The sequence below is a fragment of the Hylaeus anthracinus genome, unplaced genomic scaffold, assembly GCF_026225885.1.
Source record: "Hylaeus anthracinus isolate JK02 unplaced genomic scaffold, UHH_iyHylAnth1.0_haploid 11982, whole genome shotgun sequence".
In the NCBI taxonomy this organism is placed as follows: domain Eukaryota; kingdom Metazoa; phylum Arthropoda; class Insecta; order Hymenoptera; family Colletidae; genus Hylaeus; species Hylaeus anthracinus.
Window position 1 is genome coordinate 5,033,400 of NW_026534330.1, and position 17,992 is coordinate 5,051,391.

At 41.6% G+C, this 17,992-nt stretch overlaps 1 protein-coding gene across 2 annotated transcripts in view; it reads left to right on the plus strand.

The window, feature by feature from the left end:
* Positions 1-5,718, plus strand: part of LOC128886476 (uncharacterized) — a 76,869-nt gene extending 71,151 nt beyond the window's left edge. For both annotated transcript variants that reach the window (XM_054141401.1, XM_054141402.1), the window contains one exon: positions 799-5,718. In XM_054141401.1, coding sequence (XP_053997376.1) covers positions 799-1,130 — 332 coding nt within the window. In that variant the 3' untranslated portion in view covers positions 1,131-5,718. The remainder of the gene's footprint in view (positions 1-798) is intronic.
* Positions 5,719-17,992: the final 12,274 nt, after the last annotated feature.

Genomic DNA, 17,992 nt, shown 5'->3' on the forward strand with positions numbered 1-17,992 from the left:
ATTCACTGATTTCCGGCGGGTGAATCGGTCCGAGCCACGAACGATCGCACGTACCCCCCGATTCCGAGACCTGAAGAGACGTTAACGTCGCTCCTCGTAACGTCTGGAAGTTGCCACACGTGGAACTCGAGAAATCAACTTTTCTCGAACGTGGACTCGCAACTCTACTGAAAACTCCAAGGGAAGGTCTTCGATAGCGAGTGGCTACTTCGAAGGAAACTTTTATAGGAAACCTTTAAAGGTCCAATTCCTGCCCACGTCCACATCTACACACTGTATGCCTCAGAATTTTGTTTGGTGTCCAAATCCTAGAGCTTATGAATAGGTACTTTGAAGAAAACCTTTACAGAAGACCTTCAAAGCCCTCACTTCTGCCCACATCCACGACATCTACACACTCTATGCTTGGTAACTCTGCTTGGTGTCCAAATCCTAGAGCTTATGAATAGGTACTTTGAAGAAACCTTTACAGAAGACCTTCAAAGTCCTCACTTCTGCCCACATCCACGATATCTACACACTCTATGCTTGGTGACTCTGCTTGGTGTCCAAATCTTAGAACTTGTGACTATGTACTTTGAAGAAAACCTATACAAAAGACCTTCAAACGCCTCACTCCTGCCCACATCCACGATATCTACACACTCTATGCTTGGTGACTCTGTTTGGTGTCCAAATCTTAGAGTTTACGACTAGGTACTTCGCAGAAACATTTAAAGAAAACCTTCAAAGGCCCTATTCCCGTTCCCATCAACATGTACGTACTGTATGCCTCATAAATCTGCTTGATGTCACCAGGTACGCTGGCGAGCGCGGGCGACCGACAGTACAACCAGTTCTCGGGAACGGTGCACGTGATGAAGGCCGTTGCCTCGGACATGGTGTTGACCTTCTGCTCAGGGCGACCCGACAACCAGCTGTATTCCCTGCTCCTGGCGAGGGAGCACATCCTGCAAAAGAGCGACAAGCGAGGAGTCCACAATCTGCTGGGTCGTCGCGGTCTGAACATCGCGAGCATCCGCGAGACCTGCATGAACCACGCTCCCTGGAGAAGAGGCTCCTTCGAGGTGATCGGTTGGGTGACGCTGATGGGCGTCCTGTCCTCCAGCGTTCTCCTAGGCTCCTGGTAGTGGGTAGTTGTCTAACATGAGAAGTAATAAAAAATCACGACAAGGGGTTGGAAGGGAGAGAAATCGTTAGAGGATCGTCAGGCGATTTTAACAGGAGAGTCGGAACGATGGTTTCTGAAATGCTTGAATCAGTCCTGAAAGATTGATGAACCTCCCTTCGAGAATTTATCGTGTTTTCTGTTAGAGTAAGCTGGCCGTGAGCAGTGTTTCTGAGAAGAATTATTGCAATACGTGTACGTAGTGATTTCAATGCTGGGTCTAGGATTCTAATCGAAAGAGGGGGACTAAGGAGCGACTGCAGCGTCGGTTGTCGAGTTTTAATTTCTCTTCGAGCCAAGATCAATTTGGAGTCGACACTTTCGACCGTCGTGAAACTGCCCATGGCGAGGAATCTTGCTGGTATCGGAGATGGGATTTGTAGTAGGAGAACGCTATGACTGCGGACCTTAGCCTTGGGCGAACTATAATCCGTCACTGTGATCCCTGACTGATCAATAGGCTCTCGAAGCTTACGTATTATTGATTCGTGGTTACACATTGCGGATACGGTGATGTGGTTACTGACTAGGATGATTACTGTATCTCTTAGGTGTTGAATCAATCGAATAACAATAAAATTCAGTTCCTGTTAAAATACTTTTCTGCTATTCTATCCTCAACGTTATCCGAATAAAAATAGTAACTTAGATTACACGTCAGAGTCTAATAAGAGATACAGAGAGTATATCAGTGTCTCGTTTCATTTTTTCAAATTCGACTAAAAGTAGAAAGTGTACAAATAGAGCATGTGATTAGTTCGCCCTCGGGGAGGCTCGATTGTGAGCGATTATTAGAAAAGTTATCGCAGTCTAACTCCGGTTCATGCAGCATCTGTCGAGAGACGAGGGTCGTTTAACGACCCAGTCGATATCAGTGCCCTGGGGTCCTCTTTTGATCGCGGAAGAATGGCCTTAATTGCCGACGCAGCTAACGATCTCGGGTTTCGTGTCCGTTGCACAAACCTGGCCGAGTCTCGTGCCGCAATCGTAATAAGAATCTCGTCGAAAAATGCGAACGGATCGCGGAAATACGTCGCGACGTCTGTCGGTGTTCTTCGTTGGGAATCTGTTGCTCTAGTGCTCTCGTTGCTCTCATCGTGGACTTCCTGTTCTTCAAGATAGTTTTATCCCAGCGGCGACTAATCCCATCAGAAACTGTACAGGCCTCAGAGTTACGCCATCTTGGATCCCTAGACCTGAGGTCGACGAAACTTTGATCTACATAAGAATTTCCAGCGTCGAATGAAAGCTCACAAAATCGCGTGTGTGTGTTTCGTTGTATCTTTATTTAATGAACAAAAGTTCTTGAAGAGAGACTCTTGTGTTATTAAACGTTTCAAGCAATTTCCATTGTTTTTATATTCCTATCAGACAAGTATTTATAATACACTTTACGTTAAAGTTTCACAGAGGAAATGAAAACATTTCAATCTCCGAAATTAATCCCCTAGAGTAAATTTCGTTCCAAAAACCAAGATTTTTAAATAAATTGGTTGCAACGTTTGGCAATGAAATACTCGGATGGATATTATGATAATTGTATCAGCACAGGGATGGTTGCTATTGTACTGTAGGTAAGAAGAGGGAATTTCGGAGCGCGATGGCTGGATTTGAATGAGGCACGAGGGTGAATTACGTCTGGAAATATCCACGACGTCAGATAACGCTGGGCTGAAAGAGTTAATCGTGCCACACGGAGAACCGACTCTTCCAGCAAAGATAATATAATCCTTAGTCCCGAAGGAAACGAGCTTTCTCGTGAACATTAGTCGCGTTAGATGAAAATACGTGTCGTATGTGGATCATGGGTTTAAAAAGACAATATCAGTTTCATGATGATTGCGTCGATCCCGCTGAAGATTGGCTCGATTGGACATTATAAGATTCATCCAAGGTGAATATACCAGTACTTTAACCCTTTAACGCCGAGTTCTTTTTTTTTCAGGTAGAAAAAAGAATTTTCTTCGTAAAATTATTACAACATTTTTGACAAATTACACGCGCGTTTATCAAATTTGGAAGATATAAGTGACGCGCCTTCTGGTATCAAACAATAGAATCGTAATGGTATAGTATCAAAGGTCATTCTATCGTGCTAAATGAAATGGGCAATTTGATGTTATCGTATTTATTTAATTAGGTAGAGAACGATAAAACGGAAATGGAAAGTAAATATGATTCAATTGTAGTAACTGAAATTTGTAAAATAAAGAACTTGGGATTATTTAATATTTTGTTAAATATTTTACAAATATTACTGGTACGGTCACCTTAATAATTCATTAAACGATAAAGAAACTGGTGATTCCGCTGTAACATTCCTTTGGCGTGCAATTTGAAAATGAAACAAGATAGAATCTCATTGTAAGACGATCGACGCTCTGTGTTCAAGCACGAACGTGCTTTATAATACTTGAAAATCCATAGAGGTTACGGGAGAAGAATCTGCAGTGGTTGGATCAAATAATCTGTACACTACCTACTTCAAATTATGAAATAATACAGTGTCTCGTAACCGGTGGTACAAGGGGATAAGGGGTGATCCTAAAAATAGTTGGAAAAATTATTTTCGGGAGCATGGAATAGCATCCGAAAATTATTTAAATGTTGTCCCAAATTATTTCGAGAAGGATGAGAACTTACGTAAAGTCCCACATTGATATAATACGTCTCACAGATGTACAGGTTACTTTGTCCAACTCGGGTAGCATTCGTGTTCGGTAGAAATGAAATTTCTTCCCGAATGAAGCGTTCGACGACGAAGTTATTCGAAACGCGCAACGATTATATCACGATTTATCCTGTACGTCTTTCTGCTGTCTCGAGCTCGTTTAGGATAGAGGAATTTCGACTTTACAAATAAGCTACGATTAGCGAGAATTCCACTTCGAAAAAATTCTCCACGTGGGTTGAGAAGGAGGAATGAACGGAGAGCTGGAGGAGGGGAGGGGTAGGGAGGGGAAGGAACAGCGTTGTACGATTGTAAAATAGTTTAAATTATCGTTAGATGTTACTCGCGTCGCGACTTGGTTCGACATCGCTCGACGCGACCTAAGGTTTCTTGATTGAATCGAAGTAGCCGTGTCGCTGACTCAAAAGATAAAAGAAAAATAATAATAAAGGAACATAAGAAAAAATCGCACTCGCTTCCCCATCGAACATATTCACTCGCTGAACGTATCCTTTTCTACTTACCGAGATTCGTTGAGGCGATCTTTTTATAAGAAACCCTGAATTCTGCCAGTCTTGCGTCTTCTTGTGACCGATTTTTATACGAGCCACGTATCCAACGTGCATAAAGAAAAAAAAAAAAAATTGTATTGTGAAGGTTTCCACGCTTCGCTCTTTTTCGATACTATTGAATTTGAATACGGGTTAGCACGCTACCTGTGGGCGTTATCATTTAATCAAAACCAACCGACTGATAGACAACTAGCCAATGCAGTTTGAAGAGGGCACGATCGGTTCACGCACGAATAAATTCGACATAAAAGCGTCACGGCGACCGCGGAACGAAATTGTTGTACGGAAACAACGGGACGTAGTGCTACGTGATTTTCGATTCCAGTGTAATGAAATCGTTTCGTACGTAGCCAGTCGAAATTGGCTGCTTTTTCAATGGTGAAAATAACAGAAATACGTGGTTCTTAATTCAACTTCGAATTAAATTATTTTATTTATATTTGTTTATGAATACAGTGATTGGTGAAACGTAATACTATGTACTTTTCAATTTAATTTTAATTTAGAGAACGTAATCGGTGACGTATTATACTAAAACTGCCTTGCGTAGAAGAATATTTTAATTTAATTACATTTGTCGGGCCCTAAATAACTTCAAGCATGCGAAGAATATATTTTTAAGCCTTCTCCAAAAATCGGCTAAATTAAAAAAGAATTTACGTTATTAACTAATTTAAATGCGCGACTTTCGAATGGAAAATAATTAACGACAGATGAATCGAGAGAACGTAGCGCAACGTGATCAGGATTATGCGACGTAATCGAGCTGCATGGCTCACAGGTGGCGTGTTAACGTTTTTTTAATCGCGCGTTACGTATTTCCTGGATATATTTATGAATGTAAACGAATGCGTTCGGGTGTAGTGCGAGTACGTTTAAAATATAATTGAAATGCCGCAGCTTCTCGCGTCCGACGTGATTGTCCCCGCAAAAAAAAATGAAAAAAAAAAATGGCGCCGTTACGATTCGTTTGAAGAAACAAAAAAAAAAGTTTTAAGGTAAAAAAACTCGTGTCCTGTATATATATCCTCGAATCGAATTCGGCAGCTGTCGACGAGTATTTGGAAATGATGATATACGTATGGGGAACTCGTTAAATTATTGTACACTCGACGGCAATCGCAAGAGAGTACGCCATGTTATGTTTAAAATTCTCTAGAGTCTTTATTTATTGTACAGAATGCTCGATATATATATAAATAAATATATATATATATATATATAATATGTTCTAGTACATAATACGATGTAATCGTATGCTTATTATGTGTATAAATATGAAACAATAAAGAATGAATTCGACGGTTTCTGAGGATCTAATGAAACTTTTCATCGCCCTTCACATTCTTCAACGTTTCTGTTAAGTTTTCTCCTAAGTACGTAGATTTTATATACAATTAAAAACCTTAAAGAGAATAAAGAGACCTCTTCCTGTTAGCCTAATAAAATTCTCACGATTCCTCCGGAAAACCAACGATTCCAAAATTCTATCTTCTTAAAATGACATGTATCTACGACTGTGCAGAGTTCCAAGACGATAATCCAAATAATTTTCATGCTCTAAAATTCCCAAAGCGTCCCAGCGTTTTTTTTTTTATAATACAAAAGCCCACTCGAGCGATCGTTAAAAATGGATTTTAGTGGCTGGGTATTAAAAAACTGTCGAAAATAGAAGCACCGCTCGAAAAGTAAGCGCGATGGCCGCTTCAAACGCAATTTCACTCGTCGCTGCGAGAATTTCGCGAACGGCAGCGTAAAGCTCCGAGGGAAAATAAAAGGTGGAAAAAAATAACGAGATTGCATTAGCGCATGAGTCCTGAATACTGAAGAGCTCGGGAAGAATCAAGGGGTAGAAAGCTTTCGGTAATACGTGACGCTGTGTACCAGCCCGACTAACTATTACACCGACGAAAGATTTTTAACCTGCGACCTTACTCGTCGGTCAGAATTAGGGGCATAGTTGGCGAAGACGGGAGTAAAAATAGTCGAGGAGTAATTAAAGTTAATTTTAACTGTTGACCCGCGACTATTTGCCTTCTTCCCTTCGATTCTTCCAATCTTCCTGTGCTCGTTCGATTTCCATTGGGAGTTCGATAAACTTCCGAAAAGTTCCAGTGTTCAGCAAAGTACGGTGAGTCGACGTGATTCTTGGGAAGCTCCTCCAACTAAGAATAATTTTATCCATTAAAGGAAATTAATAACTTCGTTCCGTCATTCAAATATAAACCGAAATTTCGGTACACAACTTCATTGGTGATAGATACAAATACAAATGGGGTGCCTTATTTTTCTACGTACTTTTCTTCAACAGGATACATTTTCAGATAGGACATTTTCTAATCCCTTAGGGAAAGAAGCAGTTCTATATGCGGTCGTGCGTTGTCGTTGTTGAAAATGTATTTCTGTTAAAGGAACCTATTGTAGAAAACTAAAGCGATCCATTTGTATTTTTATCTATCCTCAATTAGGCTGTGTAAAAAAAATCCGGTGTATATTTGAACGATCCTCATGCTAGTAACTATTTGGTAAATTACTATTCAAATTGTTGCAAACGTAACGCGCTCAGAGGCAAGCATATCAGAAAGTTAAAGGTATTAATACGTTTGACGTTGGGCGGAAGGCGCTTTCGGCCGCCAAACGCGGAAATTCGACAGAAAACTTCTCGACTGACGGACTTTTGTGCCTGGTCCCTTTGACCGTCGACTTATATCTCGCCAGCGGAGGGAAAGAGGAAGAAATCGCTGAAGAAGATCGAAACGTAGACGTCCAACACAAGAATACTCGAAGACCCCTGGCCAGGAAGAAACGAGAAGATATCCGAGGGAACCGACGGAAGGAACCCGACGGGTTGAAGGGATTCGAGATGGAAATGAAAGGGGTCGATCAGAGATGGAACGACGCGAGGAAAACGTGCCGAGCAGGCTTTTCATTCGATCCTTCCAGTCGCGAGTCTCTTCCGGCTGTCCTTTGGACAGAATTTCTAATTTATCTTTCATCCTTCGGGAATGGAGTCACTGTGGATTCTAACTTCGACAGGGTTCGACTTAACTTCGACTCTACTTCATTAGTTGTGAGATCCATACATTCGGATGATTGACACATGATATATGACACGTGATATATGATTAAGTCATCTTCGTGGATTTGGAAGATCTAGACTTGACTGGTCTTGTTTTGGTTCGGGGGAATCAATTTTAGAATACAATGTTAGAAGGAGAAACTGTGTCGAAGAAATCGAGTCGGACGGTGATTATTCGTTAAGAGCTCGCTGCTGTTTGTTAATATCTCTTAATGAGTATATGTTGTACTGCATAGGTCCTCTAAAGTATTTTTATACAGCATTTAATTATATCAGCAACTACAGAAGATCATTATAGAATATATACGAATAGAATTATGTAAGAAGTGTGTATATAGAATTGTATAAGAATATTAATTAAAAATTCTTGGTCCCAAAAACAATTTTGATTAACAATTAACGATCAACCACTGTCGAAATAACCCCGTTGTCTCCTCGCGAATCAACCAATCGCGTCGGTTGGGTCGATCAACGATACCATTAATCCGGTCGACGCCGAATCCCGCGTTGCACGAATCATAAAACACGTTGGTCTGGTGAAACAAACATTTCGGGGAGAAATATTACCGTGACTAGCATTATCGTTGGACGTTAAATTTTCAACGGGAGCACAGTGCTCGCTCGAACGGTGGCTGCTCAAGCATGGTCTCGCGCCCAGAACGTCGTCATCCGACAATGACAAACGAGCAAACGGAGCACGGAACGCGTCGCCGGGCGGTCCCCGGCGATCGACTTTCCAAAACAACACGCCGATTAACCCATCAATGGGAATTAGCATTTTAATTGTACCGTGGGTGGCCGCGGGATTGGGCTTGTCCGGCGGTTTTTCGCAATGAAAGAGGATCACGACCTCTCGCCCCACCGGAACAGATAACTGAATTAATAAATTAGCTAATGGCCGCGCCAGTGAATCGACATATTCCAGGCAGGAAGTGAAATTACGCGAACACGATGTCGTACGTGTCGCCTTTGAAATTTTAGACTCGGCGTGGGATCAATGGGATCTTGTTGAGAAGTTCTAGTGTTATTGGGGTGAGGACGGGGGAGAAACAAGAGGAATTGGAGATTTTTTATAAGGTAAGGAAAAGAGGAAGGAGTAAGTGTGCTCGAGTCTGGCGCTCCACGAGGCTTTACGGCACACACGTTCGAGGAATAAGAATTAGATTCAATTAACCACGGCATTCAACGCGCGTCTACTTGCATAAACTTTGTCCTCGTAAACTGGCGACTTGTTCCACGCTGTTACTAGCAGTTTGACGACGTACACTGGCTCGAAAGGCGTCAGCAGCAGAGATCGTGCTTTGGTCAGATGTCCAAGGCCGATACTCGGTGTTTACGGTCGCCTCGAGAACACGTCTGTCCTTATTTTCCAAGTATATCGGTCAGTTCAACAAACGAACCATTGGAAACATCTTGTTACAAATTTTCTTTATTTTTTTACATTTTATCAGATTACACAATTTTAATAATATCATTAATCTCTGCAGATCTTTAGTTTTAGTTAGTTTTACTAACGGTAGTGATTTGTTTTGAAAAGTAAAGAATGTTTGGTGCGAACGAAAAGCGTCAGTAGTAAAGGTTGCGCTTTGGTCAGACATCCAAAGTATGATAAATACCTGGAGAATACTTGAATACACCCTTACTTTCCAAGTACATTTATTAAATACACAGCCTGAGTATTAAAACCACCTCCCAGAAGATTTTATTAACTTTAAAATTAATATAGTTTGTACGAGGAAGTGGAAGCGAAGGAATGTTTGGTGCAAGTGAAAAGCGCCAGTAGCAAACGTCGTACTTTGATCAGACATCTGACACGGAGGTTAATACGCTATTATTTGAGAATCTACATTAAATTGAATATTAACGTTATCTGCACGAGAGACTGTAAGAAACAGAACATTCAATGTCAGTGATAAATTTCAGTAGAATAGGTCGCCCTTTGATCAGACATCCACACACATCACTTTTAAAATGGATATTCTTTGTTCGAAAAAATGTTTGTCACACAGGACAGTTCAATTTTACATTTTTCAACAAAAAAAAAAAAGGCAGAACGACTTCCTCAAAGACCTGTCGTAACAACGTTCCACAAAATGAATAACAACGCATAATGTACGTCTCGCAGATGGTTACTTTTAACGAGGAATTTAAAGTTACCGATCAACTTTAAACCCGAGGCCACTCTGGAACTTCAAACTCGAAAACTTACGCGCAAGTTCAGACTCTGCATACGTCGTCTTGTACACCGGAAGCTACTTTGCATGCACATTGCGCCATTAGGAAATTCCAGACCAATTTTATTCTCCGCACGCTGCGGCACCTCTTCGCGTTTAGTTAACGACGACCTGTTAACACACGGAAAAACAAACTATTCGAACTATTTGTTTGGAAATTTCAATATTACCCGAGCCACATTTACGCTTTTATTAAAGGAGTTGCCTTATTCGAAGTACTAGAGATCATAATTGAGATTTTTTATTGAAGGGACTATTGAAGGAATATATCGATTCCATATTTTGTATATATTTTATTTGATGCTTCGACAAGCTGTAGAAATTTTTCATTCCTTTTCTAGAAGTAGATTCTAAACAAAAAAAATTCAAGGAATATTAGAATACTTAAAGAGTTCGAAAACCTGCGACATTCCCACTTTATAAATTTCACCATGATCAGGCACAATTTTGTCGAGCCTTGAAGCTGTAAGAAAGTGTAAAAAGATACAACATAAATTTCTTTAAAAACAACTACCAATGTAATTCCTCCACGTTTGATTTCAATGCAACAAACCAACAATCACACTTAATTTATTATTTTCCAGTTAGTCGGAGCTGATTAATCCCAGTATCGGTAGATGTACCCAAAACTTTCCACCAGCAATGTATCTTCGCGACTATTAACCACGACCCAAATGCTTCCAGAATTCCAGAAACTCTCCGCATGAGCGCGCAGGTGTTGCACCCAACACAGAGTTCCCTTAAATTACGGTGAGCAGCCCTATACCTCGAAAGATTAGGTTACATCATTAGAATATGAGACTATTGGCCGAAAGGTCGTGCACGTTTCTAAGAAACTTCGTGCATGCCAGAGAAGTAGCGACAGATATAAATGAAAAAAGGAAAGATCAGCTCTGGAGGGATGTGCGAACTTGGATCAACCTTTTGGCGAAGGTTCGCACTCACCTGTAACAGTTGTAGCAAAAATTACGCACGACTTTTCATTTACATACGATTGGAGGTGTTAAAAAATAATTGTAGATGATAGGAAATGGAGACTTTTAAATAAGTAATTTGTAGTATAAATTGTCTGAAACTTTGTTTCCCACTAGATACAATTATTTTTCAAGCTAGATTATTTCTAAAATGCTTTTAACTTGGACGAATTTCTGTTAAAAATTTTCGTACGAACAAATACTCTCTACGCACACTGTAGAAGCCAGGAAAACGTGGAAACCAGCATAGAGAATGAACGTCGAGGTCGTTCCCAGAAAACAGCCTCGCGTGTGCATCTCGATAAAACCACGGAAACCGTCGTCGACCTTGCATAATGGACATGTATGGCCGCCATTGTGCCCCTTGACCTTTCTGTCGTCGCCGTATATCGCCGCACAGGAAACGCGCACTCGTCCAGTGCGCCCCCAATAATTTCAGTTACGTGTTTCACTCGACTTGTTTCGAATTGTCGCGCCGATTCGAACACGCTAGGGGGTCTGGTTTAAATATTGGTTATCGCGATTGGAAGGGTCACGGTTAACCGCGATCGATCGCCGAATCGGTGGCCTGTGAGGATTGATGCCTATCGAGGGTGTTTCGTTTGTCGTGAAGGGTCGTGGATTTTCAGTTCGACAGGGACGTATTTGTGTGGGAAATGCGGGCAAATTCGAGGTGGTAAACTTGACGTGAATCCATGTAATAGAACTGCGTGTTTTATTATTTTGATAAATTAGAGCAAAAAATGACCATCTCATTTTATTCCATTGATAGAGATTCAGAATAATTATTTGCTACAATCATTCTCAAAAAATAGATACAACACGTTGTAAATACTAAATTAAAGATAAAATTCTTTTTCATAGATTACACCTAGAAATCATAATACAATAAACTTGGTAAAAATTGCGACATCTGAAACATTTTCGTACATTGTTAAAACTGGAGAATCTGATTAAACGTTCCTCTTCTGGGTACAATGGCTGTAACAAGGTTTCGATCGAAGCCAGAGAAGCGCGTATGTTTTTAAACACGAACGAAAAATGGTGCACGCGTTCTTCCAGGTCAAAGGCCGTCCGAGTTATCTCTGTGTCCTGTTTACACGATTATCGGAAACGGTTTAAAATCGAGAGCGTAATGGCCCTCTGTTTGCCCTTTAATGAATGGACGCCAGAGAAACGCGAATAATGTCTCTGTGCGGCAAAGTGGATGGAATTACTCGTAATTCGGTAATGAGCGCTGCGAAACAGCAAGAATCACCATAACCCACATCACGTACTCGCGGCCATATGCGTAATGTAATGCGCGTAATGCCGGTATTATGACAATAGAATCCGACATTGCGTCGCGCGCGTGTTTTGCCCGGTCGCGTACACGCAGCCGTAGTGGTATTGGTATTATTGGACGATGCATCGCTTGTCCAACCGTTATGTCACCGATAGACCGAATTCACGGGAAAGAGAAGCAATCTAATTGATTTTATCGATAATAGCCTGGGAATATTAATATCATTATTCGATTCGTTAAATTCCTTTTGACAAGGCTTCGCTGCTTAAATGTAGTTCTTCTCAGCTGGTATTTTATGCATTTCTGTAGGATAACTACTACTACTACTAATACTTTTCTTTTGTTTACCTCCATGTTTTAGAAAAAGAACCACCTGTGAATATGTATATAATCAACCACGTATTAATTTTCATAAATTCAAATTTGCTAGGCAGTAAATGGGTTAACGTAATATTTCTCGCAACCTTCATCTTCTTCGTCACATTACGCTAAAAAATAATGAACCTTCGAAGGGGCCTACCTATTACAATAATCGTGCCGCTTATTTAATAAAAAGCTCGATGCACCTTTCAATTATCCCCCATAATCGCCATTACGTCGACCCAATCGCAAGGGCGAAGCGAACGTCACTCTGACACCTCGATAAGATCCAACCGATGTGTTCATTGTCATTGTCGTTATCCGCGCGTCACTGTAAACTGTTTACGATCTCCCGGTTGGCCCAACACACATCTCTCACACACGGGTAGAGTGTCATGGCTGGCCAACGAACGGGTCCGACACAGCCAAAGGCAGAGACTATCCAGCTCGACCATCCGTGGAAAATTCGCGGAGGCGTGATGCTCGCTTGATCGTGAGCGATTCTCTCACGCGCCGACGGCGGTCCTTTCAACGAGGATGGTTGATTGTAGGTGGACAAACAGCTCGTAGCTGACGGTTACCGCGTTGAAACACACGCTCTTCTTCTCTTTTCGCTCGCCACGAGCGGCTGGCTTCCTGGCTGGGTCGCCTGTTGTTAACGTTCCTCGCCATACCCAGAATAAATAGTCTTACCAAGGCAAAGTCCGCTATAGCCATCGCAGCTCAAAGGTTTGCTAGCTTGGCACGTTTGCCCGTTCCATGGACGAAATGGAAAATGCAGAGCCCTGGTGTCCTGATCTTGACATAGAATTTCGCTCCAATTGTGAACTGGAAGGTGTCACTCTTGATTGGTCCAGTAATTTTTAAAAATAAGATTAAAACTTTTAATTAACAATATTAGTATTTTATTATTCCAGTACACCCCATTTGCAAAAGTTAACGGAACGAAATAGGCCTATGGTGCGTACCACCTCACCTGGTATTTCATTATCCGACTTCGAAAAGGAGGAGGTTACTCAATTCGACATGCATATTTTTTTTAATTTTTCTTCTATACTCTGACAGTGATCGAGGGTTCAGCGAAGGTCTTCTTTCATTCCACTAAATTCCCTTCGTCATCACAGCCTCTTACAGGATGAGTATTCTCTGAACCGCATACAGCAGCTTAATTTCAGTTCCTTAGTTCCATTCCGCTCATTAATTTGTGTCTTTTACCCCCTGAAAAACCCTCGTGTTCAAAGAAGAATAGTTCTCGCGCGGTCTTCAATTGTACCACGAAAAATTACTCCGTGAAGCAAGATCGTCCGTCACCCGTGGCGTGAGAAATGAAAAATTAGAAATGAGAAGTGAAAAGCGAGAAGCGCAAAGACCATCACGATCCGTCACATTGCGCCCCTATCAGACCGGAAGGCTTAACGTTGCAGAACTCGGGTTAAAGTTAGCGCGAAGGTGAATTTAATTTAACCGTGTCACTCCTCTTTCGCTGATTAACCATGTAACCGCAGCCTAACTTCCAAAGAGATCGTTCCAAGAAGTTCGTCGGACTCGTCGCTACCCGTTCCGCCCCCGAGCTGCTTTTTGATCAACAGTTTGGCCGTAATAGACCCGCCAAGTAGGTTTCCGAGAAATTCTCCCTTCAATTTTAACATATCCACTCGAGGACACGTTCGCCGACGGCTGCCAACGCGATAACGCGAGAAAATAACGTTACTACGCTTGGAGCTCGATCGATGGAAACGACTTTCGCGCCAGAGGGCCAAGAAAAAGCTGCTGGAAGGGCTGGTTGGCTCCCAGAGGGAGAACAGGTGAACCGACCTTCCCAATATCGAGTAGTCGTGGTTTTTGTTCACAGTGGGCGGCCAGCTTCCTGTTCAGAGTAATGGATATTTAAGTCGCGGATGAAACGAGGGCCTGTGCGATGACGAAGAAGATCCGTGCCAAACGTGAAATGTGCCTTTTTACGAATGCTATTGTCGAGAGGATTCTTTTGCCTCGCAGTCAAGTTTCATTCACCGGGCCATCTAAAGAACTTAAGTGTTACGGGCCAAAATATACGAGAAAAGTCGATTTTTTGGGGGTAAAATAAAACACGAAAATTTGTTCTGTCGCCATGCAAAAATAGAAGCTGTCAAGTTATGTGCAGTTCCTTATTGTTTACGTACAAGTCGCACTTTTACGAAGAAAACAAGGTATTGGAAACAGACGAGGTATTCAACGACTAAAGGACCGTAATGGCGGATGGATAGTTGAACAGTTCCCGTGGAGGTTCTATTTTGTCCGTTAGCTGCCTATTCACCGTCCCCGACGATATTTTTTCTATTCTTGAAAAGTGTACGCTCATCCGACCGAAGGTTGGCATTTCCAGGCTTTCCTCGTCTCTGGCCGCTTTATATTTAGTTTCCCGCGACTCCGGGGCTGCGGGTTTTTCGTTTCCCGCGTATTTCTCTCGGCTGTGTTTCTGGCCTCGTTAGCAGACACGCGCCAGGTAATGAATTTCGCTCCGCGATGCTTCGAATTCCGCGCGAAACTCTTTCGGATCCTCTGCAGCGAATTCTCATCAGAGATGATTGTGTTTTGGGACAAAACGAACCCGTTCCCATGGCCGAGATTAACTGGAATGGGCTAAGCGATTCCCCTGTCCGTCGTCCACTATTATGACTCGCGCTGAGTAACTGATATGCTGGATAACAGGAACATATATCCTGATTTAGCGATAGTTATCCAGAGAATCTCGATAATAGAATAGAATGTTCTCGCATCTCGAAAAATGGATGATATTTGGAATTGTTGAGAGAGAAAAATACGAGACGGATTAAATCGAAACTTTTTTTTGCTAATTAGCATGCTTGCGAAGTTGTTACTATGTAGAAGTTTTTCGTTTAATTTACTTTAATAGTTCACGAGTTCGTTTATTTACTTGTATTGGGTACTCGGCAGTAGAGGTTCAAAACTAAATTGTGATTCTAGAATTCATCATCTATAGATTCATCTTATTTTTTCATGTAGAATCATTCATAAACTTTCAAAGAGCAATATTCTTGTCTTGACAGAAGCAACTGACGTTCTACTTGGGGACTGTAGCGCCTGATGGCAACTCTAGCAACTTCAGGACGAAATATCACAATACGTACCATCACTCTACCCAACCAAGAATACTCCACCTTAAAATAACAAGCAAATTTTCTAAGCAAATGACACTTCCTCGTTTCATTGTTAACGAGTGTTCCACGAAATCAACGCTATCCTGCTTCTCGTTAATTAAACGTGCCCTTGAACAAGAACGTCACGAATCTCGGGACGCACGAATACGAAAGAAGGGGACTCCTCGGTGACATAATAGGCTGAGTCAGCAAATTAAGACCAATTAGGCCATGCGTAGAGCGACGCACGTTTCGTTTCGTGGATTGCAACCGGCTGAATTAGGCGCGACGACGGTTCAGGTGATTACGGGAGATCTTATTACTTCTCTCGAGAACGAATGCGAAGATTGTAATGAGCTTTAAGGAACAGTGTCCTCAATTAGGAGGCTGAAGTTGCGAGAGACAGTCGCGAGGACAGCGCTTCTGGAAGACTAATATCTTTTCTGTTGCAATTGAATCCGCTCCTAGGGATGTCCCGTCCTGTTGTCCTACTTTTCGTCTCGCTGCATTGTTTCTCCGTTTATTCGCAGAAGTGGATGACCATTTTTCAAGCTGACACTCGCAGAGGGAAATCTGCGACACGGCTCGCTTCTAGATATCGCGAATTTACAGAGTCTACGGAGTTTATTCGACATGTTTCGTTCTTTTTATTTGACGTTTGTGTAACAAGGTGAAGCTTAGGTGCTGGTAAGCTTCTTTAAATGCAGACTCGAATTTATTTATGTTCCTCTTGTGTTGCAAACTCTGAGTAGATCCTCTGTTTCTTGTTGAAACGAAGGTTCTTGAAAAAAATGCAATTACGAGTGGTTTCTTTTATAAATAGCAATTCAAGATGGAAGGAAACTTAGTGACGAGAGAAGGTAATCACTTAATTAACATTTTTTAAACTAATGTAATTCAAACATCCTATATTAAACATCTTTTTCTTTTTAATTTACCAAAGTATCGAAAACGTTGCACAGATCTAAGCCGTAAATATCGAATAGTTAGCGTGAGCGCGATTCGCGATTAATTCCTCGCCAGAGTAGAATAATTCATCCAGCGCGCTAATCCATCGTGAAACGATTCTTCTCTCGTTTCGAAAGAAGGATTAATGACGGGACTTCACTCGGACGTGATTATCAGAAGCACAATGTTTCGATTAAAACCTTCCACTGTGAATGTTTCATCGCGAAACGCGGTCGAACGATCCATTTCCAGTTGGCACAAGGCAATATTTCAAAGCGTGCGTTGAGAAAGGGCCGCGAATTATTTATCAGCAAATTGCAACAGTACGTATACACCCACGCTTGATAAATCGACACTCGTGCGATTACTCTGATAAGATCCAACGGTGGTCTCCCGCGAGTACGTTTACGCCGATTTTTCACGATGCCTAATCGTCGACTTTCTGTCTCGTTGCAGTGTGCATGTATGTAACCCTATTTAAACCTTCATTGCCCCCGCACCCCCAGTCTAATAAATCACGAGGAAATTACCATTCATTCTGTACGAACCGTAGTCGCTGAAAAATAATTTTTAAACTATGGAGGTCTTTGGAGGTCATTTGAAACTGTTGAAAATTGAATGTCTCTAGTTCAAAATTAACATAATTTTATTCTTACAGACTCTGACGAACGGAAACAACAAATAGGATCGCCAATAAATTGTTCCTGACAGACATTATTCTTTTTCTTTTCGTAAAATAAATGTCCCACTGGGTTAAATTGCATTCCTTTATTTCATTTAGCGAGAAATAAGTGGCGCTCGGACAGCATGTCTTCTTAAGGAATTCCAAGGACTGAATAGAAAGAGAGAATCTTACAAGTCCAAGACGAAAGTTACCAGGAACTTTAAAACGTAAAAGGACCTTCCAGTGCCCCCTCCACTATTCCCATCGAAAGATCAAATTTTCCGGATCCAGATTGGTCGACGATGAAGTTTGCCAATCGAATTTTCCACAGGTTCGAACGAAGTTCGTAAACAGCAGTCGCTAATGGGCCAATAACGAACGGAAGATAAAATATCGCTCCGTGGCGGTAATTTTCCTCCGGCCATTAAACTATTACGGGCATTTCGAAATTTCCTCCGAAACTCGGACGTGCTCACTGCTCTGACGCAATTACCGCACGACCGCCCTTCCGATAATGAATAATTAATCATCGATGCTGAACCGGTACAAGGAGGCAGGAAAAACTTTACGTCAACCTTTATTCTGATCGCTGCGAATTCGTTAAGTAAATAAAAAGAGTTGTACAGTTGTTATTATGTTTGCTGGCGATGGACAGATCTTGGTATCTTATTATCATCCATGATTTGTCATAGAATGTTCTTCGCGAAGAATAAATTGTTTTTCTATCGATAATTTAGGGCAGTCTGTCGGTAAAAATCGGTATTGTAGATTCCTAAATGGCAGAAGAATTTATTATCAGCAGAGCGACCCTCTTTATCGACCAAATATTCTACGTTATCTAGTCTTATCGATCTTTACTTAGTCTTATCTTACTCTTACTTAGTCTTTACTTAGTCT